The sequence below is a fragment of the Argopecten irradians genome, chromosome 5 (genome assembly GCF_041381155.1).
Source record: "Argopecten irradians isolate NY chromosome 5, Ai_NY, whole genome shotgun sequence".
Lineage (NCBI taxonomy): Eukaryota > Metazoa > Mollusca > Bivalvia > Pectinida > Pectinidae > Argopecten > Argopecten irradians.
Window position 1 is genome coordinate 26,972,741 of NC_091138.1, and position 22,258 is coordinate 26,994,998.

General features: G+C 37.3%; 1 protein-coding gene across 1 annotated transcript; it reads right to left on the bottom strand.

The window, feature by feature from the left end:
• Positions 1-1,059: 1,059 nt before the first annotated feature.
• Positions 1,060-19,730, bottom strand: LOC138323383 (rhodopsin, G0-coupled-like). Its single transcript, XM_069267966.1, has 5 exons — positions 19,286-19,730; positions 15,381-15,543; positions 14,800-14,927; positions 4,553-4,893; positions 1,060-1,545 (listed from the first exon to the last, which is right to left on the bottom strand). The coding sequence occupies exons 1-5, from the start codon at positions 19,389-19,391 to the stop codon at positions 1,060-1,062; spliced, it is 1,224 nt and encodes a 407-aa protein (XP_069124067.1). The 5' UTR covers positions 19,392-19,730.
• Positions 19,731-22,258: the final 2,528 nt, after the last annotated feature.

The following is a 22,258-nucleotide window of genomic DNA, read 5'->3' on the forward strand; positions in this document are numbered from 1 at the left end:
TTGTTATCGCTATTTCTCAGAAAGTACTGAAGGGATCTGTCTCAAATTTCATATGTAGGTTCCACTAGGGCCCTAGTTGTGCATATTGCATTTTGGGACCAATCAGTCAACAAGATGGCCGCCAGGCAGCCATCTTGGATTTTGATAGTTAAAGTTTGTTATCGCTCACTTTTGCCCTCGAGTTGAGCGTTCGCCCCTGTGAGGAAGGCTCTGGGTTCTGTCCCCTGGCCGAGACACACCAAAGTCTATAAAAGTGGTAGTTTCTGCTCCTGCTTAGCGCTCAGTACACAGGGAGTGGGACGACTGGTTCGCCTGTTGTCAGTATAATGTGACCGGGTGGAGTGTGTTGCTTGGTGTCTTCGGCGGCATGCTTCAGTGATATAGCACTATAAAAAGGGCAACAGTTCCACTATACAAGAAGACACAACATAAATATACCGCAGTCTCCCAAAACACGCACCTCGCACAACATACACGCAACACACCGCATGCATGGGAGGCCGTCCTTACATGACTATAGCTGTTAATGGGAGGTTAATTAATCAAACAAACAAACAAAAATGATATGTAGGTTCCCCTAGGGCCCTAGTTGTGCATATTTTGATTTGGAACCGATCGATCAACAAGATGGCCGCCAAGGAGCCATCTTGGATTTTGATAGTTGAAGTTTGATACTGCTGTTTCTCAGAAAGTACTGAAGCGATCTGTCTCAAATTTTATATGTAGTATTTTTGCAAAAGTTTGAAAAGCAGAGAAAAGATCCCTCTTTCCTTTGTCAGACATAGATCATTCTTTGGTGGGTCTCCAAGATCCCTCTGGGATCTCTTGTATGTAATAATTTAGAATAGAGGCAAATTCATAGACGATTTGGGTAGTCAAATAGATGTAAAATAACTCATTATAAAACATAAGACAAGCAGCGAATAATTATTCACTTTATTTCGAAGAAATTGAAAATATTATTTTGAGCAAATCATGAAAACTGTCAGAACTCTATATAACCACGTCAACGGGGTGATCTTGAGATTCCATTCCGAACAAGCAATCACTATCGTACCATCAGATAGCAGAGAAGTCAACATTGTTGGAATTAGGGGAGATAATCACCGGATCTCGTGGCTCAATTCTAACAGTTTGACTATATAAACCTGAATTTGCTCGAATTCTTCTGATTCGTTCATTTGATGAGTTTGTGTTTAAAGAATTAGCCATGAATAAGCGTTCATCTGGTAAGTCGTTGCCTACCGTATAAATGACACTATTAGTGCGTCGTTGTTGATAATATGTAACACGTGGCCATAACGTAAAAGCAGCTACACCAACTCTGCGTCTTGTCCATGGAGCCACCATCTCCTTTAAGGAATCACGAAATGTCGAGTTGGTGAAGGCGTAAATAAAAGGATTATATGCACAAGATGCTTTAGCAAACAGCGTTGGAAGAGCGGCCACCGAGTGGTTGAAGTTGAAACTAGCAACACTCATGCCCGACATAATAGCGTACGGAGTCCACGCAACAATGAACGCAGACATCATCATGAAACTGATCTGCAATAAAAACCGTTAACATATAACATTGGTAACACATAACCTGGTTTGAGGCAGTCATTTTCACTGTAGTGAAAGCTAGTTCTTTGTAATAATGAAGATACATATTAATAACGTTTTCCAAAAAAAGTAAGCATTTTAATTCAAAAACATGTCTCCATTAAAGCACTTTTATTGGTTAAAAGTCGAACGAGGTGGTGTTGAATTATAATTTAGAACTAATGAAATGAATTATCTAAAATAGCTAACAAGAGACCTATGGGCCGTCAAGGTTCAATTCAATAATTATTTCAACGGGCAAAAAATCTGTAAATAATCGTCGAATCAATCTAATTTTCAAACTCATTCGATATCTTTCCAATATTAGTCTAAATGCAAAGTTTTATTGACCGCGGTTTATATCTACTAAATATCGCGTTCACAAGGCCCAATATTAATTATTAGTGCAAAGGGCAATGACTCCATATATTACTGTCGAATCAAGCTGATTTTCAAACTCGTCCGAATCTTTCCAATGCTAGTCTAGACAGAAAGTTTCATTAAGCTTGGCTTATATTTACTCAAGTTATCGCGTTCACAAGGAAAAGTTAACGGGCGACGGACGATGCACGACGGACGCCGCATGACGACTGACAAAAGACTATCGCAACAGGTCACCATGACCTATGGTCAGGTGACCTAAAAATTATGAAGTTTGACATAAAATATCCACATCTTTTGCGTTTTTCAGGGCTTTTCATTTATGGTAGAAAAAACCTATTGTGTTTGTTCTGTATTCATTATTATTCTTCTGCACAGAAAATTGTATACAGAGGATCTGAAATGGTAAGAGGTATGCCAATGGACATGTCACCGGCTAATTGATATAGATGTAATAACACCACTATTAGAGACCACTTATTTTTTATCGGTTATATTGCCCTGATTCGGTGTAATAGCTGATACATTTACAGCGTATCTACATTGACAAGTAAAACAGCATACGCTCTATAAAGCTTTAGAGTATTTGATGGAAAAATGACAAGAAGTGAAGGGTATTTTCACCCGTTAATTATGTATATATTATACAATGTACATGTATACACGTGTACATGTAAGGTATAATTTTGCTTTAAATACATAAATACACATTGAATTAAGATATATAGTTAGGCTGATTTTTTAAGTAAATACGATTGGAAAATGTTATATAACTAGTGGCATATAGGGAATTTCCATTAGACAGATACACATTATAACTAGGGATATATAGGAAAATTCCTTTAGACGGATATATACTATAACTAGAGATATATTGCGAATGTCCATTAGACGGATATATACTATATCTAGGGATGTATAGGGGATGTCTATTAGACGGATAGACATTATAACTAAGTATAAATAGGGAATGTTCATAAGACGGATATAGACATTATAGCTAAGGATATATAGGGAATGTCAAATGATGATATAATGTTAAAAGAAAAAAAATGTAACTAATTAGTCCGCTAAACTTGCCTATAGTATTAGGTTTTTATTCGTTTTGTTCTTATATATAGTTCATATTAGGCAAAAAATATTTAAAAATCCTAATAATATAGACAGGTTTAGCGGACTAGTACCTTATATCATGACAAATGAAAATAAAATAATGGTAGAAGCAAGTATAAAACCTTATAATATAATGAAAACTTTTCTTTATAGCCGCAAAAACCTGTACAAAATATGATTATTTACACTTAGAAACTCGTCACAAAAATTCTGCATACGCTTCAACGTTTATTAGATTTAACACAGTAGAACTTGTAGTCGATAAAATGGTGTTTTCAGTAGATAGCAGATGTGTCCATTAGAGAGATGAGATTTCCTGCGATCGGATGTTTTGAATGTTCCCGCATCGCGCATGCACATAGGGATTGTTTACACTCAGCGAAAAATAATAATATGAAATAGTGACTAGGTCGTTTCTGTTTATTTTCAGTTTTTCTCCATTTTCAACAAAATGGCTATACAAACTTTTAAATTTTGTTATTAACACACAGTACACAAATTTTACAATTATCTTTATTTCTTTAATTCTTTTAGTCTTTTATAACATGGGTTTTTAACGATTTAGTCCCTTTATAAAAGTTCTGGAAGGCCTTCTGGCCTAACATTAGGCATGTAGCAAAGTTTGATCATATGAACGACCTTGACCTTCATTCAATATGGAACATAAATGCTAAAATCTTCAAATGACATCTAGTGAAGTTCTAAAAGGCCTAGAGACCTAGTATTAGGCATGTAGCATACAGACATACATGGCTACCGCGTTAATGAATATGATTCAAGGTCACAGGAACCAAAAACTCAAAATTTTCAAATGACATTATAGGGTTGTTTGTTAAAGATGCTACACCGCTGACAAATGGGATTTTTTCATTATCAAAAACAGGAGCAGACGATTGGGTATTTTTCTTCAGTTACAAAAGTTACTTACTTTACACCATTACCACCATTGAAAAGTTTGAGCTTCTACTTTTACTTCAAGTTAAAAATATGAAAAATAATTAATTGCATCCCGAAAAAATTCCGTGACACTATATCCTATATGGAATGAAGTACTGATTGCGCATGCACCAAAGGCGAAATAAATTATTTTATATTATTTTTTGTGTTAATTAGGCATATATACACACGATTAAACACCTATTATTGTTCAAATGATGAATATCATTTATGCTCTGTCGGCGATGGAGCATCTTTAACATGATTAACCTTCATCGAAGTTTCTTTTTGGTGAAGAGTATTAATTGCAATTTTAAGTTTGCAGAAATTGTGATTGTATATCAAGTATTCTTATCTCAATTCTACCAATAATCATATATATTATTAAACATGTTTGAAACATTCAAAGCTTTATTTTGTTTAAATATACACATTCAGGGCTCCCTTAATTCATGAATATGATAACTGTTCCTTCAAATTTCTCCTGTACTTAACATGTGAATATTAATACAGAAAATACTACCGATCGGTTACTCACCAATGTTACACGTTGCTCAAGGTCTTGTATATATCGTGGCATATAGCCTTGGCGTGTACGGGTTTCATTCCTCCTGGTAGATATGCATAGTTTTTTCCTAAGAATCATCCCATAGGAGAACGTAATCACACTTAAAGGGAACATGTATATCGCCACGATGACGGATACTGTGTATGTAAGGTCCCCGACCTCTTGACCAAACCAATTCAAACTACAAGACACTGGTATGATTTCCTCGACATATGACGACCATCCAAGGAGTGGGGACACAGTCCAAAATAGAGCAAAAAACCAGATACAGAAAATGATCTTTAAAACCATCGTCTCTGTTATCTTTTTACCTGAAACATGTTTCCAAAGGAATGTTTTATGTGCCGTAAGCCAAAGTAATAAACCAATTAAGGAATTCAGGTACATGCAACATTTCCAGTGATATCGGTAATTATATATTGAATTCTTGAAATAGATTTTCATCTAAATATTCATAAAACACAAAATAAGAATTATAACAGTGCATGTTTTTCAAAAAGATCACAGAAGAAAAATTAGTTTAAGTGAGATAGCTTGTTTGTTTGCTTAATTAATTAATGTCCTATTAACAGCTATGGTCATGTAAGGACGGCCTCCAATGTATGCGGTGTGTTGCGTGTATGTTATGCGAGGTGCGTGTTTTGGGAGACTGCGATATATTCATGTTGTGTCTTCGTGTATAGTGGAACTGTTGCCCTTTTTATAGTGCTATATCACTGAAGCATGCCGCCGAAGACACCAAGCAACATACCCCACCCGGTCACATTATACTGACCACGGGCGAACCAGTCGTCCCACTCCCTGTGTGCTGAGCGCTAAACAGGAGCAGAAACTACCACTTTTAAAGACTTTGGGGTGTCTCGGCCAGGGGACAGACCCCGAGCCTTCCTCACAAGGGCGAACGCTCAACTCAAGGCCAAAAGTGAGGTGGTGCCAAGGGAGGCATTAGGAAAGATAAAGTCAAATAGGAAGAAGAGAAAAGATAAGATCCTAAATTTAGTCGCCTCTTACGATCATGCAACAGGCAATTAATTTCTTGTAAGGTTCTGCATGTGCTAAACTTGCATCAAATGATCCTGACATGGTCCCGACCAAGTATTGTTATTTTTCGGGTCGATCCGAAATTCAAGACTGCCGCCACAGCTTCAAAACACATTTTGAACTTCTCAAGTTCTGCCATTGCCATTTTGCTGAAACTGGTATGAAATGATCCTGACTTGGTCCAAACAAAGTGTTATTTTTCGGGTCGATCTGAAATCTAGGATGGCCGCAACAGCCGCCATCTTGAAAACACATTTTGAACTTCTTTTCAAGTTCTACCGGTGCGATTTAGCTGAAACATGCATGAAATGATCCCGACATTGTCCCGACAAAGTGTTGTTCATTTTTACAGTCAAACCGAAATCCAAGATGGTCGCTACAGTCGTCAACTTTAAACACATTTTGAAGTTCCTTTAAAGTTATACCTGTTCAAATTGACTGAAACTTGCCTGAAATGATCCTGTTGTATGTTCTGGTCGATGACCGGTAGGAAAATACTCAAACACGTCTTGTCTGGATTTCACGTCTGCTTTTGTTTCTGGTCTTATATCTTACATCTCTTATTGCGCATGCTCAGCCTCTCACTTACGTGCGTATTGGAGTTATCTCCCTTTCCACACACATGCATACTATGTCAATACCACACTCCTCCCTCTTTTCTAAACTGAAGCATATCATGTAACAGCCATATTAAGGTAATTTCAACAATTTTAATTTGCTGATGTTTCACCTACTGGTGGAAAGTTCACACGTTTGGCAACAGTACAGTTCCATTTGTTCTGCTTCACGAGCATTAATTCTAACACGATGTCCATGAAACCACTCGAAACAGAAATCGCATTGAATCATAAGACTACCATCCGGTTTCCTACAGAGACAGTAGGTCTCTTGCTGAATGTGTTCCGGGGTTTCCTTCAGGTCCGTTATCCATTGCGGCAGGTTACGATCAGTGCAAATCTTTAGGCGATCATGGTTTATAGCCTTCTTCGACCTGCCGATTTGCACATCATATACGTAGGGTGTAAACTGTCCACAGATTAGCCCAGGACCCTTCCATACATCCTTTAACTTGGGATTTTGACCAGGTGGTGTAGCGTTGTCAAAGATATACACTATTTCACCTACCTTGAATTGTGTCAACTTCATCCGTAGGTCATAGTCACGTTTCATCCTTTGTTGTGTTGTCACCAGATGTTTTCGGGCAAGTGCGTTTGCCTCTTGAATCGCGTCAACCAAGTGATCAACATAAGAATCCGTTTCGCAGACTATTTTCGTAGAGGGTACACGATACATAAGATCAGCTGGTTGGTTCGTCTCCCGACCAAGCATCATGTAGTTTGCCGTATATCCTGTTTGCCGATTAACTGCACACCGCAAAGCCCCTGCAAGCTGCTGCAAATACAAATCCCATTCATTTTGAGACTTGATAAAACATCTGATGGCGTTCATAATGGTGCGATTATATCGCTCAACTTGTCCGTTTGCAGATGGTCTATAAGCTGTATTCCTCGTTTTATGAATTTGCAGTACTTCACACAGTGATTTGAACAATCGACTTTCAAAGTTCCTTCCTTGGTCGGAATGTATCTGAAAAGGGTAAATAAATCTGGCGAAAAAATCGTTTACAGAAGCCCTAGCGGTGATCTCAGCAGTCTGTGATGGAAGTGGCACACACTCCACCCATTTGGTAAACTGGTTGACCATGACTAGAATATATTCGTTCCCTTTCTCGGTACAAGGCAGTGGTCCCATAAAGTCTAGATGGACTCTTTCCATGGGTTCCCCGGACTGAAGCAATGTCAAAGGACAATGCGCTTTACGATTTGGTTTCTTTCGTGTATGCAGACAATGCAGCTCTTCACAAACTTTTGTACATCGCGAGGTAAACCATACCAATGAAATCTTTGTTTGACCATCTGTTCAGTGCGATTTATCCCTTGATGTGCACTTGCTGGGATATTATGACAGAGCGCGATAGCTTTCTCTCTCATACTTGGTGGCACTACCAAATAATTTGCTGAAGTTTCGCCTCCTCGTGGTTCTTTCCTTAACAGTATCCCATTTTCATCTAGGAAATATAGGGGTCTGTTAATCCAGTAATACTTAACGGCACGATTTGTGCTAAATAGCACCCCATCATCTACCTCCTTCCCCGTTTTCAAAAACTCCAGGAGAATAGAGAGGTCTTCATCCTTTTCTTGTGCCTCCTTTATTTCTTGTGTTGAATACTTCAATAACTGAGTATCTAGGACACCAATGTTGGCATTTGTATGGTCTGCATATGTCAAAATGTTTATTCCTGTAGTAGAGACTTCTATAGTGAACTCATCTCTGTCATCTACCGGTGTTACTGTCTGTACCCCTGGGAGGCTGCTTAATGACACCGCTTCATCCACGTTAGATATCAACTGATGCCATTGTTCGTGTGCACGCACGCAATATGAGCAACCACCACACGGTAATGTCGATGGCTGCTGGCCATGCTTATATTGGTCACATTGGTCCTTTGCTTCACTGCGGGACAAACCATCTGCATTTTGGTGATCTTCACCTCGTCGATGCTTTATGACAAGATCATATTGGCTTAACTCTTCAAGCCAACGAGCCAGTTGTCCCTGTGGATTTTTGAAATTTAGTAACCAAACTAAACTGTTGTGGTCAGTTCTGACTGTAAATGTCCGTCCTAGTAAATAATGACGAAAGTGCCTAACACACCGAACTACCGCCAAAAGTTCTTTGCGCGTTGTACAATAACGTCGTTGTTCGGGGGTAAGCGCAAAGCTAGCATATGACACAGTTCTTTCTTGGTCACCCTGAACTTGGCTAAGTTCACATCCAATTGCATAGTCTGACGCATCTGTGTCCAGTATGAATGAGTCCTGACCATTTGGTATGGCTAACACAGGTGGCGAGGTCAACGATGACTTAAGCTGTAAAAATGCTTGCTGATGTTCGTCTTCCCACTTCAAACCATTCTTTCCAGTCAACTGATATAGTGGGAAAGCTATGTTGGCATAATCTGGGATGAATGAACGATGGTAATTCGCAAACCCTACGAATTGTTCGACCTCTTTTGATGTTATTGGCGTTGGCCAGTCTTTAATTTTCCCAACGTGTTGACCACTGGGCTGAATGCCATTCTCGCTTATTGTCCGTCCAAGGAATTCCACTTTCTTCCTGAAGAATATGCATTTGGCTGGTTTCAATTTTAATTGATAGGAACGGAAGCGTTTGAACACGTGTGAAAGATTTCTGAGGTGCTCATCAAATGTTCGTCCCAGCACCAATATATCGTCAAGAAATGCTAAAACAATGTCCCACGTTAGTCCGCAAAGCACAAGATTCATCACTCTGGCAAATGTTGCCGGGGCGTTGCAAAGCCCAAATCCCATTTTCACAAATTGAAAAAGTCCATGTTTTGTGCTAAATGCTGTTTTCGGTCTATACGTTTCACTTACTGGGACTTGCCAATACGCCGAATTCGCATCTAATTTAGAAAACCATACATTATCAGTCAATGCATCCAGACATTCTTCAATTAGTGGTAGAGGGAACACATCCTTGGTTGTTACTGAATTTAAACCCCGATAGTCTACACACCAGCGTACTCCTCCGTCGCGTTTCCGAATCAGGACAGGGGCAGATGCCCACTCTGAAACCGAAGGCTCAATAACACCTGCATCAAGCATCTTCCGCAAATGGGCTTCCTCTTCATTTGAAAAACAGGCTGGAGTTTTGCGAAAACGTTGTTTAATAGGCTTTGTACTTCCAGTGTCTATATGATGTTCTATGGCCTTGAAGCAACCCAAATCGAAGTCATTCTTTGCAAAAACATCGGAATACTCTACGAAGTCATTCTTTGCAAAAACATCGGAATACTCTATGACAAGTTTTTCGAATTGAAGTTGTTCTTCTTGTTTAAGATGTTCCTTTGCATCCTCTATTAAACACTTGACATGTTCTGGAACTATTTCGGAATCTGTTTCAGTACATTTCAAATTATTTACAAATATTTCTGAAATGTCTTGTCCATAATCCATATCCAGAATCTCTTCAGCTTCACTTGCCGTTGCAACTTCAGTTTTCCGCTTCAAGATAATATTCTTGTCTGTGGTGTTGACACAACAGAGCTTGATGTTCAAACTGGAGTTGAACACTGACCGTGGGATCAGTAATCCATTTTGCAATGTCGATTCTACTACTATGTTTGACATTTCCATGCTGTCAGAAATTCTACAAGACACTCGGGCGACGCTGTTAGGTGGCACTACTGTTCTCTTCTTTACAAACACCTTGGTGGAGGTATTGGTTGAAAACGACTTTCCCGTACTTATCGATAATTTTTCTTCACGCAACTGCAAAGTTAATGACTCTCCACTGATATCAAGTTTAGCTTTGTTAGCTTTTAGAAAGTCTAGACCAATCAGGACGTCATCTTCTATGGGTCCAACAAAAATATTCCCACTATAGCTTTTTGATGCTAGGTCTAATTTTATTGGTCCAATCACAAAACTTTCTATGAGTTGATTTCTGCCTGCCGCGTTAAGTGTCACATGTTTGAGAACTTTAGGAGGGTTATCAAGTTGTTTATACACGTCATCCGATATAATAGATATTTCCGCTCCTGTGTCTATGACGGCTCGCGTTTCAAATCCACCAACCGTGATCGGTACTTGAAACATTGATGTAGAACGAAGACGCTCTATCGTTCTGTTCTGATTAATAAATGATTTTACAGTTTTCTCCCCTTTAGGATCACTGTTAATATCACTTCCATTATCCGGTAATAGAAGTTTATCGTCTTTAGACGTTTCAACATCAAATGTATCCGTTAGAACTTCACCTTGACTAGCTATAGGGCCCATTCTAATATCCAAGGTCGGGATTAGGCCCTGCTGTCCGACCTCTACTCGTTTAACTCCTCTTTGACTTCTAACTCTTCTGATTCACAAACCGACTCCAACTCGTTTGAGTTAGATACGTCAAGTGCCTGGACCAATTTCTTCTCTTCTGTCCTTAAAGGGCAGTTTGGCTTTATATGCCCCTTCACACCACAACCATAACACAGGACATCCTTTTTAGGATTTGATATGGCTGCTAGCACCTGCCGCATTGAATCTTGCAATTCGTTGACTTTCCTTTCCAATGATGAAAGTCGTTTGGTTACTGCCTGAGAATCATGATCAGCATTGAATGAAGTTCGCTGGCTTGGATTATTCATTACCTTTTAAGTAAAGGCCCGGCTTACGTTAGGGTGTTCTGGATCATCCTCATGACATGCCTCCTCATTGTTCTGATATTTTGGTCTTTCCCTGCCATAGATTGCTTTTCTGTTATGTTGAAACAGGCGAATTTGGTCGATCACTTCAATAGTACCCAGTCTCTGGTTTAGTACATGTTGACCTGCTTCCTTATTCAATGCTCCCTGACAGATTGTTGCAATAGCTTGTCGGTACATGAATTCCTCTGGAATGTCTCGGTAAGCTTTGGTCGCTAATGACACCACTCTGTCTGCCCAATCTGCTATCTTTTCTCCTTGGTATTGCTGAGCACTTCGCAATCGCGCTTGTGTCGTTTCGGGCAGTTCTTTGAATCCGAATCGTCTGTCCATCTTGACATGATATCAAAGTATTCAATTTTGGGTTCGCGTTCCAACAGTAACGTAAAATATTCGCTTGCCTTTCCTTCCAATACTCAGCAGAGATTATCCTTACATTCCCTTGCTGTCAAGTTTTCAGACTCTGCAAACTTAGTAAACTTTGTTACAAAGGCTTTCCAGTCTGAGTTTCCGTCGTACTTTAGAGTCTTCGGAATCATCACCCGACGTCTTTGAGGTTGATAATTATAATTATGAACTTGCTCATTATGTTGTTGGTATGGATCTCGACCTCTGCCGTTTGGCGTATACCTGTAGTCTGGGGGTCCATATGGATTCCTTTGAAAATGATGAACTTGATTACATGGCAATGGCTCATGCTGATATGACGGTTGTTGTTGAACATATCCATACTGAGCGCCTCCCTCATAATTAGAGAATCTATAGGTTGATGAAGGTTCTTGCTGATATGAAGGATGTTGTTGAGCAAACTGAGGGCCTCCAACTAAATGAGAGGATCTAGCCGTTTGAGATTTATCCTTTGGGGAACTAACCTCTCCTGGATGGCTACTGGCTGTTTCACTCAAGCTTGTTGCTCCACTCATTGAAAATTGGTCAATCCTTTTTTCGTAGCTTGGCGAAAAATCCACACAATTCATCATTGCGTCTGTTGGTTTGAGGTAGGGTATTGAAAGAAAAACTTCTCTATTAATGTCCCCTAACACCTCTCTGAGCTGTAGAATCTTATCTGCTAAGCGATCCCCAATACCTGGAATTTCCTTTAAGGAATCCTTATTGGCGAATTTTATGCGAATCATTTTGTGAAAGGGGAAGAGGAGACAACAGATCACCAACCACACAAACACAAAATATTGCTTTAGTTCAAACTTCTATGTGCATGGGGATCAGGCGACAACAGATCACCAACCACGCAAACACAAATAAGTAAGCGTTCAAATTTTCCTATTTGGAACTCTCTAGCTTTGAAATGTCCGCAGATATGCCAGTAATTATCTGGTTAAATAACACCTTTTTCGTCTCTTACTTGGCGTGCAAACCATCATAAAAGTGTTCGTAGTTGAAATTATAGGCAACGACAAGTTTCCGGGCTCTACCGCGTCGTTTTTTGTGCTTTTTAATCACAATGTCAGCCCACTTGACTGTCCAACTAGCTGGCACGTTTTGCTGGTTTAACAGGTGAATTCTTGAATTCACCTCCAATATCACACTGTTATGTTGTTCCTGTAGAGGTCCAAGATGTTCGGTACACACTTGTATCTTGCTGTAAGTTGTTTGAAAATCCTTTAATGATGCAGGAGGAATTGTCACAAAACTGATGTTAGAAGTTGGTCGTATCTCCTTAATTCTGTCCTTAAAATTTGTAAATTCTTTTACCAAATCATCTGCTGATTTTTCTGATGGTATAATTGTCTTTCCTAATGAGTCACGTTTAAGAACTAATGAGTCGTTGATACCGGCTGCGATTTTGATAATTAGTGTTTTTTGTGGCTCGAATGTCCGTAAAATTGGAATTGATAATGCTCTTAAGTCTTCTATTTTACCGCCTCGTTGAATAATACATTTCAATCGGAATTTATCTGCAGGAGTCTTGAATTTATCGAAATTATTTCCTCTTGAGTCAGCAATGAGCACTCCAGCAAAATGTCTATTCATTTATAAGTATGAGTCCAAAACAAGAAATTTATAAATTCAAATGCTAAAATAAGTAATTATCTTATTACTGAAAACTTAGTATATTAATTATATCATTGAGAATCAATAGTAATACATATATGTGATATTATTATGGAAAATAAATTTCAAAATGAAAATGAAGAATTCTGGGATATCAAATAAAATTACAACATTTATATCAAATACAATATTATCAAAATTACTATTAAAATGGATACCAGATATGTACAGTATTAATTAATAACAGTACCAGAATGATCCACTGATTAATCAAAATAGCAAAATTTTCAATACATACAATGAAACAACTATAACTCTTGTTCAAAAATGCAATATACAATTAATGTATGTGAAATATTGACAAAATATATTTGTTATTATAATTATTATATCAAGAAATCAAGTTCAAACATTAAACAATTGAAATAATAAATTATAAAGTCAAATACTTGCAATACTATTGGGGATTAGCGTCCACAAAACACCCACAACACCGAATAGCACAACAATATTAATCAATAAAGAAACATCACTATCAACAAAACTTTCCGCGGGAAAATAAAGTTGACTCCGCACAATTAAAAAAAACAAATTTAATACTACACAGTACAGTTAATTACAACTTGATAATGTAAACAAAAGTTTCTTTATTACAAATTACTGACACTTCAAGGTATTAAGCTAACAGCAGACCTTCTACACAGGAAAGCTATCACTCAAAACATTGGTTAAGCTAACAAGTCGATCACGTAACAATATAAACAAAAGTTCAAAGATGGCGTGCACCTTCTCCACGGGATATTACGATCTTGAAAACACTTAAAACACGCAAAAAAAAAAAAAACCCCACTGAAATTTCTGCCCAATTTCAGAAAATACTCGCGAACAAGTCCACCCTGCTCGTGACGCCGATTTGTTGTATGTTCTGGTCGATGACCGGTAGGAAAATACTCAAACACTTCTTGTCTGGATTTCACGTCTGCTTTTATTTCTGGTCTTATATCTTACATCTCTCATTGCGCATGCTCAGCCTCTCACTTACGTGCGTATTGGAGTTATCTCCCTTTCCACACACATGCATAATATGTCAATACCACAATCCTGATATGATCTTGACAAAGTGTTTTTGGTTGATTCGAAATCTAAGATGGCTACCATGGAACCATATCTAATACATTTTTAATATGACTTTTTACCAAGAAAGAGACATGATCATTATGTGCCTTGGCCCTCTTGTTTAATTTTAAGTTAGTTTATATTTAACGTCCTAGGGTCAAATAAAAACGGCCTCTCATGCATGCAGTGTGTGAAGTGCGAGATGCGTGTTTTGGGACACTGCGGTATGTTCGTGTTGTGTCTTCTTTTATAGTGGAATTGTTGACCTTTTTATAGTGCTATATCACTGATGCATGCCGCAGAAGACACCAAGCAACACATGTATACCCCATCCGGTCACGTTATACTGACAACGGGCGAACCAGTCGTTCCACTCCCTGTTTGCTTAGCGTTAAGCAGGAGCAGAAACTGCCACTTTTATAGACTTTGGTGTGTATCGGCCAGGGAACAGAACCCAGAGCCTTCCTCACAGAGGCGAACGCTCAACTCAAGGCCAAAAGCGAGGCGGTGCCAAGGGAGGCATTAGGAAAGATAAAGTCATTTAGGAAGAAAAGATAGTATCCTAAATTTAGTCGCCTTTTACGATCATGCAATAAGGGACAGCAGGTACAATTCTAACGTCCTACCTGCAGGGCAGGGCCATTTATAGACAGTCTCCCATGTGTGTAATGAGTGAATGCAAAAGTATGAAGAAGAGAAATGATAAATTTAGCCGGGTTTGAGGATCGAGCAATAGATGTAATGTACCTGCATGGTCGTAAAAACTTACGGTATCCATACTTGCAAACGATGACGTAACGACAGAAGCCGAGTGCGGCATGGGTCATTATACTACTCACGCCGGAGTTGAAACATATAAACGCATACAACTTGCAACCAGCACTTTCAAAAATCCACCTAGAAAAAGAAAGTACGCACAATCAGGATATCAACATCATCAGGGTAGGCGATCACTTGACTCAAAATGATACGTTTCGTTGAAAAATATGAATAACAAAGAGTAAATCTTAATACATCTTTCACGTATATCATAATGTCTTTTAAAATGACAAGATTTGTCCGATTTTCCCATGATCCTTCAATTTAAAATACACTGTAGTAGAATGTAAATACATGGACAATGATGGGAAAATAGATGTAAGCGGTGGCGTTTTGATGAATTATCGAATAAATTCATAGCATTTGTTTTAAAATACAATATTTTTTTGCAAAAAACTAAAATAATTGCATTAATTAGCTCGTGTTAATATTTAAATTTTATAAACCAAAGCTTAACAATTGTTTCAACAATGACAACGTATTTAAAATTTCCATATTTACAATGACTGAGTTAAGATTGTCTGTGTTTACCTGTTTGAAAATGCCGAGACTGCCGTCATGGGATAACCAATCAGAGCCACGAAGAGATCACTCAATGCTAGGTTTAAAACAAAGAAGTTGATTGGACGTCTGACGGATCTTCGTTTGGTAAAAACGAGGACAATGAGCAGATTTCCGGATATTCCTAGCACACCTGTCAACATAAAATGTTTTTTTTTACAAAGAATTGCAAATTAGACAAAAGGGAAACAAACAAAAATGTTTATTTTATTAAGTTTATTATATAATTAACTTGATTGAATTAAGTATACTAAGTACATCTTATCTTTAATAAAGCCAGACAATAACACTAATTGTCTTGAACTCTTTCGTCAGGACACGGTGTCAAGTTACTGGCAATTTCCATCGGTATCGCCATAAACTTCAATATCTATATTGTCATTATATAAGTTTATATATCAACACTAACATAGTCTAATATTAAGAACACATTGGAGTATATTAGCGTACGGTGTTGATAAAGCGCTTAAGGAAAGTGGGGTACTGAGGTGGAATATTTTTAAAATACAAAATTAAAAACCATTACATGCATGGAAGTAATGTTATGGTACATGTATAAATAAAAACACGTTTTAGTTTAAAGCATCCGAAAAGGACATTTACAACCAATGCCGGTTGTCATAACTATCTTTTATTACAGTGTATGTCTTACTTCAATAAAAAAAAACCTAAAATGACCATATATACCATGAATATGTATTCCCATACTTTACGGAGGCGTGAGAATTAGTTACGGTTTATATCAGTATGGACCAACAAGTATGTCCATAGAAATAAAATGGGCGTTTCTGGGGACTTGATCAGAAATTGGTGATTATCATATTCTACAGATGTACATAGTTCTACAAATCAATGGATAGAAGGCTCGCCAGACAAACAAGAGATCCCAGAGGGTTCTTAGCGTTCACCAAAGAATGATTAATTAAGGTCCTACTAATAGCCAGGCCTCCGATGTATGCGGTGTGTATGAAGTGCGTGTTTTGGGAGACTGTGGTATATTCATGTTATGTCTTCTTGTAAAGTGGAACTCTTGACCTTTTCACAGTACTATAAGAAGGAAGAATGCTACCGAAAACACCAAGCAACACATCCCACCCGGTCACTTGTTTCAAACGTCACTTCCTTTCCATATGAATTTTGAAACAGGTTCCATTACTTTCTGAGTATTATGGGTAACGAACTTTAACGGACCAAACAATCTATCGGCCTGTTGTCTGATACCTTCAAAGCTCAAGGGTAAAAATTTAAGACAGAATACTCGCGTTCTTCCTCAGAAACAATATAATAAGCTTTCAAAAGAAATATACACATATGAAGTTTGAGAGAGATACACAGAATAATATTTGAGACATATATCGATATAGCGATAACAAGAATCTTTCACGAACGGTGAAGGAGGGACGGATGAATTCAAGTCGCCATTCATATGTGCTCTCCGTCCTGCCTTCAACATTGTTGTTACCACCATACTGAGAAATCTTTTGTCTTCTAGGGATATCAACTTCTTATGTAGACCCTAATTTTGCATTTTGGTCCCTATGGCTAAGAGGCAGTCATCTTGAATTTAAGTCTTTTATTTAAACTGCATCCAGAAAAAAATCCATGATACTCCCCTGTCTAGATTGAGGTACTGATTACAAAGAAAACACAAGAAAAGTAGATTATTTTTATGTACTTTTTTGTTAAAAAAACATATATATATACCCGATAAAACATCAATTATTATCCAAATGATATATATTATTTATTCTCTGTCGCCAGTAGAACATCTTTAAGGATTAACATGAATACATATTCTTTTGTTATACAGCTGTAAAATTCTCAATTCGGTGTAAAATAAGAGTAAACTCTGGTTTTTATGTCATAGCTCCATAACATTACACATAGTAAGGTTTGTTTCTTTGATTGAATAACGTACTATCAACAACCAGGGTCATGTAAGGACGGCCTCCCAGGTATGCGCAGTATTGCGTGTATGATGTGCTGGTGAGACCGCAGTATATTCGTGTTCTGTCTTCTATTTCAAATATATACGGTTACATTTTGTATAGCCTCTGATTTATTAATATTGTTTTTGTTTTAAAAACAAGATTACAAAGTATATCTTGCTTATATTTTATATCCTTATACACTGCACATCATAATTGTCTTCCGCGCGTTAAAGATGCTACACTGCTGACGAATGGTATATTTTTACTATAGAAAACAGGAGCAGACAAATTAGTACTTTTTCAGTTACAAAATATACTTACATTACACAATTACCACCAATGAAAAGATTTTTCATTTTTACGTTTAATTAAATATATTTAAATAATTTATTGTGTCTTGAAAAAAATCCGTGTCACGTAAAAGATTTTAGCCTATTTGCCCCCGTGACCTTGATTGAAATCTTTAAAACAACTTCTTTTGAATAACTAAAAGGCCAAGAGACCTGATATTGGGCCTGTGGCATGCACGGATGAAGGGCTACCAAGTTTGTACAAATGAATGACATTGATCTTCATTCAAGGTCACAGGGGTCAAATAGGCTAAAATCTTGAAACGACTTCTTCTCAAGAACCGAAAGGCCCAGGGTACTCATATTGGGCCTGTGGCAAGCTGAAATGAAGGGCTACCAAGTTTGTTCAAATGAATGACCTTGACCTTCATCCAAGGTCACAGGGGTCAAATAGGCTAAAATCTTTAAACGACTATGTTGTATTGTGCCAATAGTCAGATGACCCATAAGGCCCATGGGTCTCTTGTAATTTTTTGATCCCTGTGACCTTGAATGAAAGTCATTGCCATTCATTTGAACAAACTAGGTAGCCCTTTATCCCAGCATGATACAGCCCCAATATGAGTACCCTGGGCCTTTTGATTATTCAGAAGAAGTTGTTTGAATAAACTTAACGTACAGTGACGGACTGTGTATGATCACAATAGGCCATCCTGAGTGGAGAAGTTTTTTGAATTTTATATAACAAATGTTTTATAATGATTTGTCCTGCAGGTAGGGCGTTAGAACTGTACCTGCTGCCTCTATTGTATGATCGTAAAAGGCGACTAAATTTAAGATCTTATATTTTCTTTTCTTCCTAACTGCCTTTATCTTTCCTAATGCCTATCTTGGCACAGCCTCACTTTTGGCCTTGAGTTGAGCGTTCGCCCCTGTGAGGAAGGCTCTGGGTTCTGTTCCCTGGCGCGATACACCAAAGTCTATAAAAGTGGTAGATTCTGCTCCTGCGTAGCGCTCGGCAAACGGTGATTGGGACGACTGGTTTGCCCGTTGTCAGTATAATGTGACCGGGTGGGGTGTGTTGCTTGGTGTCCTCGGCGGCATGCTTCAGTGATATAGCACTATAAAAAGGGGAAATAGTTCCACTATACATGAAGACACAACATAAACATACCGCAGTCTCCCAAAACACGCATCTCGCACTACATACACGACATATATGACCATAGCTGTTAATAGGACGTTAATTAATCAAACAGACAAACAAACAAATTTTTGTTCAAGATATTGACAATATGAATGTAATGTTCATTCATGCACTATAGCCCTGTACGCTCCCTCCTATAAAATTCTTCATTGTGGTTTGCCTTTGGCCATACAAAGTTCCGTGGTTTTGGAAAAGTCGGTTATCATTAAATTCGTCAAGATTTCGACACAATATATATGATGTTTGGTCCTGCTCTAAAACCCTTTTCGCTCGCTCCTATATAATAAACAAAATTTCTGAGAAGTCGAGTATGTGTAAAATGTTTATGGATAAACGACAATTAGCATAGGTCATGAGACCTTTCTCAGTTAACCAAATGAAAGCATTTTGTAAACCCGTAGATATAGTGTAATATGTGAATAAATCGTTTAATGAATATATACTTACTAACGATGGATATGATGATTCCTATTGTCCTATATCCAGAAGGCTGTATACCAAGTGCTCCCGAGGGCTGATTCCCATTTGATATATTGCTCCAAATACGTACCATACTTGAGTATCACATTGACAGAAAACCGTTGAGAAGAAAATTGTAAATCGCCTTTTTGCACCTTTTTATCCTGAATGTGTAAAAAGGATCTGATGACACTATCACTTAAATTTCAGTTGTGACATCACCGAATTTGGTATGGAGACCCATTGTTCCAATGGAGACCCATTGTTCCATATTTACCCATGTTCCATCAGTACGGTAGTTAATATCATTCGTTGTCTCTGACACTACTTGGGAGCACTCTTAGACACAATAGAAAGATATTTGAAATACGATTACCAGCAATGCGCTATCTCTAATACTTTGTAAGTCCACGTTCACGCTTACAGCGAGCGACTCCATAAATCTTCTGCAACAAACGTTGTAATCGGCTTTTATGTCAAACCAGTGTGATGTTAAAATCATATATTTATATATATATATATGAAGTTAACGTACTAATTGGCTCTAGTAATCATTGAGCCAAATTGATTTTTTCTTCTGATTTTTGATCATATTAGGTATGCTTTATTACAATGAAGAATATCACTCGGTGACTTTATTTTTGAAACACATCTCATACATTATGAACGGGCAAACCAGTAGTCACACTCTCGGTATGCTCAGTGCTAAACAGGAGCAGAAACTACCACTTCTATAGAATATGGATTATGAGAAAGAACCCAGAGTAATTTTGTTCTCAGTTAAAGACTTAACATTTTCGTGATATAATTCCTCGAATTTAGTACGACAATACATATCAATACGAAATGCAATTGAAACATTGCATTTTATTTAGCCATTACAAATATTTTAATAAAACATTTGACATTAATGGCTTCAACGTAATGACGATTGATTATTGTTAGACACTGAAACTTTTCAAAAATGTTTCTCCCTCGAAATCTAAATTTTATCATACAGATACTTAAGGAATGCAAATGAAACATCACATTTTCTGAGGTATTTTAAATAGTTTTAATAATTTTTGACTATAGAAGCCTCAATGTGACGGCATGCACATGAGTATAACGTTAAAGACCATTTGTAACATGAAGTCAATACGGAATTGAAGAGGGAAATTACAAATATAAAATACGTTAACAATGTTTTGGTTGTAAACCTTTAACATTTCCATATATCTACAATGACGAAGTCGTTACAGTAAATTTAACGGGGAAGACCGTGGACATACTCAACAAGTTTACACGCTTAATTCCTTGACAGCACTCTGTAACATTGCAAATTAATACCTGTTCTTTGCATAACTAATCTGAACACGAGAACATTATATCAAAATATCACACCATGAAAGGTTTGCTGTGAGAAATTGGTAGAATAGTTTTGTACATTAACCGATACATTAAGGATATTTAGCATGTATAGCATATATTTCAGGTTTTTCTTAAGATATCCTTTGATATTAAGGTTTCTTATTAAGTAGCATGATTTAACCATGATTGTATCTATTAGTGGTATGCTCAATCGATATATCGGGTGATTTACTTCATTAAGATAATAACACGGAAAAAACATCAAAATCCTACCAAAATTATGTATATTAAATAATATTTTTTCCACGACAAGGAATCGTTCTTCATCTCTAAATCCACCAAATACCCAATAAAATAAAAGTAAGAGTTAATCTATAAAATAACGTGGTCAGTGACATACTGAATGGTACTATGCTGATGAATCATACTATCAATTTGTACTTAAAATTTATACTTTGGGATCAATCAATCGTACACCATATATCCTTACAATGTAATCTATAAGTCACATCCATTGTAACTACATGGAACATATTTCTTCATTATGAGGATGTTATGTTTAGCTAGAAAGGTCATGCGTGTTCAATACAACGTTCACAACAGAATAATCTGATCATGATTGACGTTTCTGTAGTGATACGTGTTGGAATAATTAGGATCTACCTTTATCGATCTGAAGCTGTACGGGATTTTTACACGTACCTTTTCATGTCATACGACACGTTGCTAGTGATAGATATGATGTACCATTATGCTTTTTCCATAATACCCCCGTGATCCGATCGTGTATATCATAATAATACTGTATTTTTACGGTTTGAATTCTGTCCATATTTTATGCCAATGAATAACATTACAATTGAGTTTTAGTACAAAATTAAAATTTACACAACTACTAAATCTGAATAAAAGATTAGCCATTTTCACATATGATGAACACTAGTTGAAATCCCTTATGAGTTGCATACCGTTCTGTATCATTCACCAACGACAAATTTTGATATTTTATATAGACAAGTTTACCTTTGAATCGTAGAGGATTCAGTTACATGAACAAAAATAATCACAAACTTAAACGTTGCTTGTTATGACAGTATGAATATAAACAAATACGTGTTGTTTTGTCGTATAAGTATCAGACATTTAACAAGAGCTGTTGGAGAACAGTAAAGCTCGCCTATTCAGAAGAAGTTGATGTTCAAGTATTTACTATTTAAATATGGAAATATGACAAATAAACAGACTCAAAAAACCCCTAAAGGGCCCCAAATTGGTTGTATTATCACGTTCAGCATCCATACACATTAGGAAAATAAAATCATAAACATTTATGATGACTTAAGCTTAAAACAATAGACAAAATAGAAACTTGCTCAAAAACTTTAACATGGAAATATGACAAATTAACAGACTCAAAAAAAACCTAAAGGGCCCCAAATTGGTTGTATTATCACGTTCAGCATCCATACACATTAGGAAAATAAAATCAAACATTTATGATAACTTAAGCTTAAACAATTGACGAAACAGAAACTTGCTCAAAAACTTTAACGTGAAATGGGACGCCAACACTGACGCCGACGCCGGGGTGACATTAGCTCCCCCTATTCT

What these genes read in the sequence shown, in the direction of transcription:
- LOC138323383 (XM_069267966.1), bottom strand. Translation starts at nt 19,391, where the DNA reads ATGGTACGTATTTGGAGCAATATATCAAATGGGAATCAGCCCTCGGGA. An exon ending in AATCATCATATCCATCGTTA is followed by an intron (nt 15,544 to 19,285) that starts GTAAGTATATAT and finishes TTATGTTGACAG; the next exon opens with GTGTGCTAGGAATATCCGGA. An exon ending in CGTTTGCAAGTATGGATACC is followed by an intron (nt 4,894 to 14,799) that starts GTAAGTTTTTAC and finishes AACATGTTTCAG; the next exon opens with GTAAAAAGATAACAGAGACG.